Genomic DNA, 11871 nt, shown 5'->3' on the forward strand with positions numbered 1-11871 from the left:
CCCATTGATTGGTCTTCCTCCAAAATAATCTTTCCTGCCTCTACTCTACACAGACGCCGTCTTGTTGAATCGCCTCTAATACACAATGTACCCAACATGAACTTGAGTCCTGGCTTTGTTGCTATGGACTCTTCCCTTTCACAGTATATACTCAAATGCTCTAATCTTTCTAACAAACGTGACTTAACATAAGCTTTCCCCCTTCCATTTCTTTCTTTCTCTTTCCTTTTCTTTCTCTCTTCTCCCTTTTTCTGTTCATTGTCTTCTCCTACGCTCCCTTGCTATTCTTATTCCTATTACTAACTCCTTCGGTGGTTATAATAGGAGCTGCCTCGTATGGGCCAATAGGCCCTCTGCAGTTCTCATTATTACTACTATCCCCTACACCTTACTTTCCTCCTCAGCTCTCTCTTGCCTATTTACTGCCTGTCTCTACCTCCTCATCACAATCGACTTGAGAATGGTCCAGGACGGACCGAAACGTCGTCGTCCCTTCAACTTCTAGTGTGTGGTCTGGTCAAGATCAAAGGGTTGATATACCTGGGCCACTCCCGAGGCTCTTCGATGCATATTCTCTTCAACATCTTATTGAGAGTGCCATTGAAGCGTTCTACCAAACCGTTTCCCATAGCATGATATGGCGTGGTGAGGGATGCTCTCGCTGTGAGCAGACGTCGGACTTGGTCCATCATCTCGCTGGTAAACTGTGTCCCTCGGTCACTATGGATCCACTCAGGTATACCAAGGCAACTGTAAAAACCTACCAGGGCTTCCGCTACCGTTGTCGTCACGATGTTCTTCAGGGCAGCTGCTTCGGGGTACCTTGTTGCGTGATCGACCATGGTCAGGATGTACTTACTGCCGTCTGTTGCACTCGGTATGATCAGACCAACCAGATCAATGCTGACCAACTTGAACGGCTAATCAATGATGAGGAAGGGCTGAAGCTTCCTGGGCTTCACCCGTCCTTAATCAGTGGCGTGCTGACAGGTGTCACACGAGCGAGTGTAACGCTGTATTTCCCCAGTAATTCCTGGCCAGTAGAACACAGCTTGTTCTTTTCACACTGGTCTTTGCGTGACCCATATGACCTCCCATCAAAGCTTCATGCCCTAAGCGGAACACAGCCAGTCTATGCTCCTGTGGAACAACGAGTTGGTCGCAAGTGTCGTGGGGCGTCTCAACTCTGCGCACGGGTTTCCCATTATGGTGCAAGTACCAGTACTTGCGTTCCTGGGGTTGGAAAACTTTTTTTTCCTCAGCATACCTACGTATCTGGGCTAGTGTTGGGTCGCTCCCTTGGGCATCAATAAACTCCTTTGCTGACACTCCCTGAATGCCTCGTAATTTCAAAGGTTTTTCTGGGCGAGTCAGCTAGTTGCTCTGTGACCTCGTAGTGACAGCTGCCACGAGCGAGTTACCAGTTAATGGAGTTGCTGTCGCTTCAACCAGGGGTTTTGCTTCTCTCTCCATAACTTCACAGCTTGCTTTCTCTCCCTTATTCTTCAGCTGGGTGAGGGTGTGGTTACTCCCTGTGACGTCACCCCCGGGCGAGTCACCCATGGCACCAGCTGACTGAGGGCGGGTGCACCCAGCTGAGGCAGCTTCCTCACTCCCCCCAGTTTTCTTTGAGGGTGGACTTGGGCAATCAGAGACTCCCGGGACATTCCCCAATAAAAGTCCATATACAGCACGTTACTGTTGAACGGCAAGTTGCTTCTCACTGGGGTCTCTCCCACTGTGTTATCTCTCACTGGGGGTCTCACCACCGATAGCCTCATCCAGTGTGATGAGACTCGTGCACACCACCTCAGTACTACCCTGCATGTGTGCATCACCTCTTCCATGGCCCTCAAGTGCTGCTCCACTCGTTCCTTACACTCTTGCTCAGTAGGAGTGTCGTAGTCCTCGGGTATACGAGCGGTCAAGGCAACGTGAAGATACAGGTAGCGCTGTTAGTACTCTCCACACTCAGACATACTGGTGGTGTGTGTGTACTTAACAGGGCGTTAAACGTCCTCTGAATACTGCTCGTCACTTTTGAACTTTCAGGGAAAATTTAAGTGCGAAATTTTACTTTATAACCTAGCTCATAGGTTCCAACTAAGCCAATCACATTGGCCGCCACATGTGGGGGTTTTCTATTTTGCTTTCCCGACTGCAATGCGTACGTCGCCAATGTACATGTGGCAGACGCTTCACGAAGCTGTCGGAATCAGCAGAGAAAATACGACCTTGTCTGGGAGCAAGGTCGAGTTAGAGTCCTTGAGGGTCTCTTCTCAGACTAGCCTCACCTGGTCCTGGTCCACGTTGATCGTTGGAATCTCCTGAATGCTTGAAACACTTTAAGGGACTCCTAGGGGTTCTCATCACATTAATAGTTTAGTGAATAATAGGCAACTCGGTATTAGAGACACCTGGAGCTGAAGGCTTGAGTATATAGTTGGCAGTATTCAGAAGAAATTCCTAAGATGACTGGCATTTGGAACACGTTTGTTCAACATGATGATACAGTGACAGGCAGACAGACAACTGGCCAGATGACGGCTCCCGCACACAGCTGGCTCCTGCTTCATCCGGCTCCCGCACACAGCTGGCTCCTGCTTCATCCGGCTCCCGCACACAGCTGGCTCCTGCTTCATCCGGCTCCCGCACACAGCTGGCTCCTGCTTCATCCGGCTCCCGCACACAGCTGGCTCCTGCTTCATCTGGCTCCCGCACACAGCTGGCTCCTGCTTCATCCGGCTCCCGCACACAGCTGGCTCCTGCTTCATCCCGCTCCCGCACACAGCTGGCTCCTGCTTCATCCCGCTCCCGCACACAGCTGGCTCCTGCTTCATCCGGCTCCCGCACACAGCTGGCTCCTGCTTCATCCCGCTCCCGCACACAGCTGGCTCCTGCTTCATCCGGCTCCCGCACACAGCTGGCTCCTGCTTCATCTGGCTCCCGCACACAGCTGGCTCCTGCTTCATCCCGCTCCCGCACACAGCTGGCTCCTGCTTCATCTGGCTCCCGCACACAGCTGGCTCCTGCTTCATCCCGCTCCCGCACACAGCTGGCTCCTGCTTCATCCCGCTCCCGCACACAGCTGGCTCCTGCTTCATCCGGCTCCCGCACACAGCTGGCTCCTGCTTCATCCGGCTCCCGCACACAGCTGGCTCCTGCTTCATCCGGCTCCCGCACACAGCTGGCTCCTGCTTCATCCGGCTCCCGCACACAGCTGGCTCCTGCTTCATCCCGCTCCCGCACACAGCTGGCTCCTGCTTCATCCGGCTCCCGCACACAGCTGGCTCCTGCTTCATCTGGCTCCCGCACACAGCTGGCTCCTGCTTCATCCCGCTCCCGCACACAGCTGGCTCCTGCTTCATCTTGCTCCCGCACACAGCTGGCTCCTGCTTCATCCCGCTCCCGCACACAGCTGGCTCCTGCTTCATCCCGCTCCCGCACACAGCTGGCTCCTGCTTCATCCGGCTCCCGCACACAGCTGGCTCCTGCTTCATCCGGCTCACTACTTAGCACTAAACTGTAGTTAGTGATGCTGGGTAATACCTCACTCTCCCTCCCTCCCCTTCCTTACCTCACTCTCCCTCCCTCCCCTTCCTTACCTCACTCTCCCCCCCCTTCCTTACCTCACTCTCCCCCCCCCTTCCTTACCTCACTCTCCCTCCCTCCCCTTCCTTACCTCACTCTCCCCCCCCCTTCCTTACCTCACTCTCCCCCCCCACTTCCTTACCTCACTCTCCCCCCCCCCTTCCTTACCCCACTCTCCCCCCCCTTCCTTACCTCACTCTCCCCCCCTTCCTTACCTCACTCTCCCTCCCTCCCCTTCCTTACCTCACTCTCCCTCCCTCCCCTTCCTTACCTCACTCTCCTCCCCTCCTTCCTTACCTCACTCTCCCCCCTTCCTTACCTCACTCTCCCTCCCTCCCCTTCCTTACCTCACTCTCCCCCCCTTCCTTACCTCACTCTCCCTCCCTCCCCTTCCTTACCTCACTCTCCCCCCCCCTTCCTTACCTCACTCTCCCCCCCCCTTCCTTACCTCACTCTCCCTCCCTCCCCTTCCTTACCTCACTCTCCCCACCCCCTTCCTTACCTCACTCTCCCTCCCTCCCCTTCCTTACCTCACTCTCCCCCCTTCCTTACCTCACTCTCCCCCCCCCTTCCTTGCCTCACTCTCCCTCCCTCCCCTTCTTTACCTCACTCTCCCCCCCTTCCTTACCTCACTCTCCCCCAACCTTCCTTACCTCACTCTCCCCCCCTTCCTTACCTCACTCTCCCCCCCCTTCCTTACCTCACTCTCCCTCCCATTCCTTACCTCACTCTCCCTCCCCCCTTCCTTACCTCACTCTCCCCCCCCCTTCCTTACCTCATGTAACACGGGTTCGGGTTCCTCTCTCTTTACTTCCTTCTTTCTACTCCCTCTACCCGTATTCTTACTTTTATTTCTAAACCCAGGGGCTCCAAAACTTTTACCAAAGCCAACTCCACGCCACGTGGTCCTAAGACGATTGACCGACTTAGGATTCTACACCCAGTATGACGTGACCTAAGCTCTGAACAAAACCCTAGAGTCACCTCTGCTGCCACCACCAGACCAGTAATACAAGAGCAATGATCGAGGTCTGGATCGATCACGCTAATTAATCAACCTAGGGGCTTGATCCCCACTATAAACGATGACCTTGAGTGTGGAATAAATTACACGGTAATGATAATTCCGATTCGATGTTAGAATCGGCGCCCAATGCAACTCTGCCTCGTGTGGACCACGTGACCAGGACAAGTATACACATAAAACACATGGAAACAATAAAATGCAAATTAATAACAAATTTAATTTATTAAAAGAAAACTAAAACAAAATCTAAATATGTTCACTCCCTATCACTTTAACACTCCCTACTTGACCTGAGTGGCAAATGAGACTATTTCTATACTTAACAATAGCAACTATACCTTGGGCGACCACAGCTCTAGGTGTTGGGGCTGTTCTTGGGGAGAGGTAAGATGTTGACCTCTTATCCCAGCTGCTTCCGTGACCACACTGATCTCTCTCTTGTCTGGACTACCCCAGACAGAACATTGTATCCTTCCGCATCGCTTACCCAGTTACTTTAGCAAGGTTAAGTTATAACAATTAAACTCTGTTGTACTTAATTGATCCAGACTGGTTGAATTATTTTACTGAAATAAATTACAAACATCTAACGGCAGAGCTGTTCCCGATCACAAAAATGGTTATTAAAACTTTGAGAAATATTAGACATGTCAACCCTGCTGACCTATGACCGCCGGTCACTCCGCTTTAGAAGTTAGATCTGATTCGTGACGTCACTGATGGTGACTTAAACTCAATAATTAGAATACTCTTGATATTGTATCCAGTACTATTATACAATACAATTTTAATGCAAAATGAATAAAGGCTAATTTTCTCTAAATTACTGAATACTATTGGATGATTCATTATACGCAGCTATGAACAAAGCGTCGGTTATTTCCACCGCGAATTCCCCTGGGGGTCAGGTCACCATGCGGCTCAGCTTCCCATTCTCTTTTGTCGATAAACCACTCTGGATAATTCTTACAACAGCCTAGTTTGTTACAACCCCCCCGCACAAGCACTTAGTAAACCTTGTTAATTTGTTAAAATTCACGAGGTTTAGTATCCAAACCCACAATTCAACTCATGCCACAAACAAAAGCTAACCTAACTAATAAAATTTGACAAATAATAGTCCAACATCATAATGAACATGTTCATATTTCATAAATTTCTCAGCTGTCAACTGACAGCAATCCTCCAATATCAGGAAACATACATCCTATCCTTACTGACATAGCTAAATAACATGTCCCTACTCTACCATCAAAGACTAGCTACTAAACTCTCTTGGCTCTTCACTAGCCAAGTCCATGTGTCCTCTAGAGCCGGCCACACCGTGCTCAACCAAACATTAAAGTTATATCATCAGACTGAACTTTCAGTCATCCGGGAGCGTACTACGGAACTATCAAGCTCACATCCGTGTACTAACCACTCCCCATCAATGTCAACCTTGACATGCTAAGGAACACACCTAACGTTTATTACATGTATCTAAAAATATAACAAAAAATTCCTATACTATATCACAGGTTTCAGCTGACTGTACAGCCAAGTGTTCTCACTCACTAGAAGTGTCAATGTTTATATTGGTCCGCCTCTCCTGTGTTCAAACATGCTGAAAAAAATAGCACAACATAATTTTCCATAACCGTTTGTTCTGGGCTGAGACAATTACACAGGGGCTTCGATTTTGATTACTGACCAATTTATAGCGTAAAATTTTCATATATACCAGAATTATTTTAAATCTGTTTTTCAACATTTAAACAAAAGTGTCCAGATGTTCTTTACACAGATGTTCAGAGCCAACTTTGTTGTTTGTATCAATTGTTCATATTGAGTAAACGATAAAAAAAAAATCGATGCTGCTGGATGCTGAATGTAGTCGCTGACGATGACGGTGTCGATCTTGCTTCTCCCCATGTGTAGACATCAATACCTGGTCCTCTTGTACTCCCATCCGGTACTCTTGAATGACGACAGAGTGTAGTAGAGCTGAGTGCCAAGTGACAGCTGTAGAATACTGTTACTTCGGCCATTAATCTTGCTCTCGACAGTCCACACGCCTTCGTATCAATCACAGTTCACACGGCAGTCTTGATGTTAAACTTGACGGCGCAGATGACCACAGCAGAGCAGGACTGGATGTACCAACAGTGTCTCTTAGCAGGAGTGGTGTCAGAAGGTCGTAGAGGCGGGTTGCTTGTTTGCAGAACAGGTGAATCTCGTCTTCCATCATTGCTCACGTCATCTCAGGCGTTTCTTGATGTCCCCAGGTTACTAGGCCGTAAACACCAACTGTGTATACCCTCGTACCGCCGACTTTAGGCCAAAGGAGACAATTTTGCGACCTTCTATTGGCGAGTCCCGGTACTCTGTAGGGAAACCGTGCCTTCCACCTGTGACCGCCTTACTTCTGCTTTCTTGTTACTTCAGATGACGTAATCATTAATCTTCCGGCGAAATTCTTGAGTACTGCTACGTGCTTTCCATTTCTTGACCTCTCCTCCAACACTGCTGGACTGACTGCAGTCTTGATGACGCAGCAGGTGGGTATTGGTGATCTCGAGACAGCTACCCCGGCGTTGTATGGCACCTCCGGTGACTGCTATAATGTGGGCAGCTCGCTGGCCCTGACAACCTCGTTAGTGACGTGAGGCGTCGGCCGGGTGACTCTTGGACAGTCACTTATCCCCAAAGTAACTGATGTATGGGTTACTGGGTCTGGTGGGGGGAGGGCTTTGTGTAACGTGCCTCCCCCCTCGGTCTTTACAGACAAGGGTTCACGTGTGGCTGGAACAACTGGGTCGGTGTACCAATCAGACCTGGAAACAGACACAACACAGCGGAAGCATAGATATACTCTGGGTTTGGTGGAGGTGGAACCCCAGAGCACGGTAAAAGTTGCTACCTGAGTCAAGTATAGACATAGTACATCTCATTGCCTTTACAGGAAAATCTAATGAATACTAAATTATACTAACCAAGGAAGTTACTTTACTGTATAGCGCGAGATCTCGTCACCATAGGGTGGCGAGACTGCACCTGACTACTGATGAGCGATGACAGAGGGTCATCCTCATCTTCTGACTCGTCGGTGAAGCCATGAGTCAGCACTGCTGAGTCAGGAACTAGACCCGCTGAAGGCAGTTCTAATTCCTCTCTAGCATGATAATGTTTCAATTTATTTACGTGAATTGTCCTTTCCACCTGGTCCTCGAACACTCCTTTTATAACAAGATTAACCGGCCCCGCCCTTTTAATTACTCTATATGGTCCTCGCCACCTCGGAGCTAGTTTCCTGCTCTGATTGGCGGGCGCAGCCTCATTCACTCTCAATACGAGGCTTCCTTCGGTCAACTCAAGAGGGCGCACTTTCTTGTCATAAAAATGAGCATACCGAGTCCGTGCCTTCTTGGACGCTTCAGCTGCAATATTCCATGCATTTCTCATTTTACCCAGGACCTCTGAAGGATAGTCCTCCCCGTATGCAACATTATGTCTGTTAAGCAGACCTGACGGGAAATTGCATGAATTACCAGTAAACAAATGAAGTGGTTGGGTGTTAATTGATTGGTGGATGGCAGTATTCAAGGCGAACTGAACATAGGGTAGGTGTTCATCCCAGGTGTTTGCATCATGTTCAGCAAGGATTGCAAGCATATCCTTGACTGAACGATTAGTCCGTTCCGTCATTCCGTTTGCTTGTGGGTGGTAGGCCGTTGTAAAAGCCGAAGTTGTCTCTAAAATCTTACAAACTTCTCTAAATATATTCCCATTGAATTCTTGACCCCGGTCAGAGACTAAAACTTTAGGAGGTCCGAATACAGTAACGAACCTACGCAAGAACGCATCTGCAACCGTACGAGAATCCTTCTGAGGTAATGCAACTAGTGTAGTGTATCTAGACAGATGGTCAACTAGCACCAACACGTATCTGTTACCCGCATGACTGTGGTGTAAATCAATCAGATCGGCCCCCACACGGTCTAACGGTTCACGAATTTCAGGGAATTCCTGAAGTGGGGCTTGTACCTTAAGGGTACCTTTCCTCCTCTGGCAACGAGGGCACGACTTCACGAAATTGATTACCTCAGAAAGTAATCCTGGAAAATAAAATAGAGACTTTGCTTTTAAGTGCGTTTTAAAGATCCCCGGATGCCCTGCAATTTTTGAAGCATGCGCAAGCTTTAACGCTGATGACCGCAACGCGTCCGGAATAACTAGCTGAAATACTGCCCTATCATTCTGGCTATTAACATAATACAGGACGCCCTGTTTCATCTCAAAATCATGAATAGGTAAATTCTTTTTCTTTTTCGGGTATTTTCCTCCCTCTAAATACTCAATAATCTCTTTCCATCTAGGCTCGCTCATCTGGTATTCTCTCATTTTATCTGATGGAATGGTTTCAATATTTTCATTAATCTGTACTGCCGCTATATTTCTACTTAGCGTATCTGGCACAACATGTGCTGGACCAGGCTTGTACAAGATCTGGAATGAGTGGGACGAAAGTTCGTGAGACCAACGTGACATTCGTGGGCATTTCGTTCGCTTTTTAAATATATGTGTTAACGCTCGATGGTCTGTGTAGATTACAAAATGCCGCTGAAATAGGTAAGGCTCGAAATACCTAACTGATTCTACTACTGCCAGTGCCTCCCGATCCGTAGCTGAATAACGAACTTCAGGTCCTTTGACCTTCCTACTGAAATAGGCTACTGGATGGGGTAAATTATCTGCGTCTCGCTGAATTAAGCACCCGCCAATAGCAATACCGCTGGCGTCAGTGTGCACTTCCCACTCTTTATCAAAATCAGGAATAGCCAACACCGGTGTCGTGATTAGTTGGTCTTTCAGTTTGCGATAGGCCTCGTCATGTTCTGATTTCCACACAAACTTCGCATTTTTCTTTGTCAGATCAGTCAGGGGTGCTGAAATGCCAGCGAAACCTTCAATGTGACGACGAAAATATCCGGCCGCCCCCAAAAACCTACGCACGTCCTTTGCTGTCCTTGGAGTAGGCATGTCAGCAATGGCGCGGCAAGAATCTGGGTCAGGTCGGATACCGTCTGGGCACACCTGGAACCCCAGAAATTTGAATTTCTGAGCCGCCAAGGTGCACTTCTGAACATTCAGCCTGAAACCTGCCTGATCTAACAATTTCAAAGTCTCAGTCAAGTCCTGTAGGTGTTCCTCAAACGTCCTGGAATATATCACAACATCATCCAGGTACGCTAAAGAATGCCTACCCAGTACCGGACTAAGGATAAAGTTGATGGCCCTCTGAAACGACGAAGGCGCTGTCTTCAAACCAAACGGCATCCTACGGAACTGATAAGTGTGCCTACCATCCGAGAATGCTGTTTTTTCCCTATCCTGTTCTGCCACCGGAATCGCCCAATACGCCGATTTTGCGTCAAGAGTTGAGAAATACTTAGCAGCACCAAATTGATCTATTATCTCCTGTATTCGGGGCAACGGATACACATCACCCTTAGTTAGTTCGTTCACCTTCCGGTAGTCAACACAGAAACGATAACTACCGTCCGGCTTCCGAACTAGCACAACAGGAGAGAGCCATGGTGACGTACTAGGCTCTATTACGCCCTGTCTCAACATTTTCTGGCACTCCTCCCTGATAATGTTCTTTGCCTGTTCCGGCAACCTCCACTGTCTTGTGTACACAGGCAAATGGTCACCAGTTGGAATGGTGTGCTCGATCTTATCAAGGAGACCAATCTGGTCATCCTCTGTCGCAAACAGTTTCGGGAATTTTCGTAAAACTCCTCTCAGTGCCTTCCTATCCGCCTGTGCAACATGTTGCAAATCAAGTGCTGAAATTAATTTTTCCACTTCCTCTACATTCTGTGCAACATTTCTCGTTTCGTATTGTACTTTGGATGGTGTTTTAGTGTTCAACATATTCAGTGCACTACATTGTGCAGTGACGGCTGGCGTCTCAGCTGACTCATGGTGAAAGATTTCTGTGTCCTCCACCATGGTTCCCTGAGATACCCTATCACCTGCCCTGAAGCGAAAAGTCTTATGTGAAAGATTGACAACTGGAATGAGTGCACCTTTATCGAGCACTACAACTAAGTGATGAGGAATTAATAAACTATCACATCTCCCAGCCACCTGAAGGGTGGTACCTGGTTGTATGTGACGTCCCACGGCTACTTTAATAAATTTAACAGAATGTGGTGGGCAACTCTGTTTGGTCAATGCATGCAATGCGCATGACCTCTTAATTGTGTCTGGAAGAGACTTAAAAATCAATTTTGGATAGTGCGCATTATATTTCAGCTTCCTCTTAATTGAAGCTACAACCGGGGGATGGTCGATCATCACCACTGGGTAGGAAGTCTGTCCCAACTGCAACCTGCAGTTCCTAGCCCCTTTTTGAGCAGACAAGGAATAATTAAATCGCGACAGAAAATCAGTTCCCATTAAGATGTGACCAGGAAAATCAAGGTTCTCTACGATCGTACATGTGTGAGGCTGCAATTCCCCATCAATCTCAAAATTAACTGTACCTTGACCTACGATCTCAATCTTTTCCCCATTGACTGCTGTTAATGTCTTTGCGCAACGTTGAAGACGTGCATACTTAAAATTGCTGAAGGCTGACTTTTTAATTACCGTCGCCTGGCTTCCTGTATCAACAAAAGCTGTCAATCTCACACCTTCCACTTTCACCTCAAACGTAGGCCTACCATCACTAGGAGCCTGCTTTCATGCTTTCGTAGGAGTGACTTCGCAATCCCTCTGTATATGCCCGCGCTTCCAGCAGGAGTAACACCTCCGCGGATCTCTGTTGTTACCCCGCGCAGGGTGGCTCGAACTTGCAGCTGAGGGCTGCTTCCCGCCTGATGAACCCGCGCCACAGTTCCTCGGCTTGGCTCCCTCGCCTTTACTTAACGCCTCTACGTATGGCGACAACTGAGTGCCCGGCGTCTCCGTGCGCATCTGCCTGTCTAAGGCTGTGGCGGCCTGGGGTTGGGGTTGAGGTATGGTGTGGGTGGCCTGGGGTTGGGGTGTGGATGGAGGTTGGGGTTGAGGTATGGTGTGGGTGGCCTCGGGTTGGGGTGTGGATTGAGGTTGGGGTTGAGGTATGGTGTGGGTGACCTCAGGCTGGGGTGTGGATTGAGGTTGGGGTGGGTATGGGGTGGCCTGGGGCTGGATGGGTATGGGTATGGGTATGGGGTGGCCTGGGGTTGGGGTGTGGATGGAGGTTGGGGTTGAGGTATGGTGTG

At 49.0% G+C, this 11871-nt stretch overlaps 1 protein-coding gene across 1 annotated transcript; it reads left to right on the forward strand.

Annotated features, from left to right (window-relative positions):
- The first annotated feature begins 722 nt into the window (after positions 1–722).
- LOC138368976 (uncharacterized) lies at positions 723–3529 on the forward strand. The gene is made up of 2 exons (XM_069331708.1): positions 723–1015; positions 2521–3529. The coding sequence occupies exons 1-2, from the start codon at positions 723–725 to the stop codon at positions 3527–3529; spliced, it is 1302 nt and encodes a 433-aa protein (XP_069187809.1).
- The last annotated feature ends 8342 nt before the right edge of the window (positions 3530–11871 follow it).

The sequence above is a fragment of the Procambarus clarkii genome, chromosome 26, assembly GCF_040958095.1.
Source record: "Procambarus clarkii isolate CNS0578487 chromosome 26, FALCON_Pclarkii_2.0, whole genome shotgun sequence".
Lineage (NCBI taxonomy): Eukaryota > Metazoa > Arthropoda > Malacostraca > Decapoda > Cambaridae > Procambarus > Procambarus clarkii.

Bases quoted from the DNA above. Each gene is read 5' to 3' on its own strand.
- LOC138368976 (XM_069331708.1), top strand. From the start codon at position 723: ATGGATCCACTCAGGTATACCAAGGCAACTGTAAAAACCTACCAGGGC. The intron at 1,016-2,520 runs GTATTTCCCCAG...ATACAGTGACAG, and splicing joins ACACGAGCGAGTGTAACGCT to GCAGACAGACAACTGGCCAG.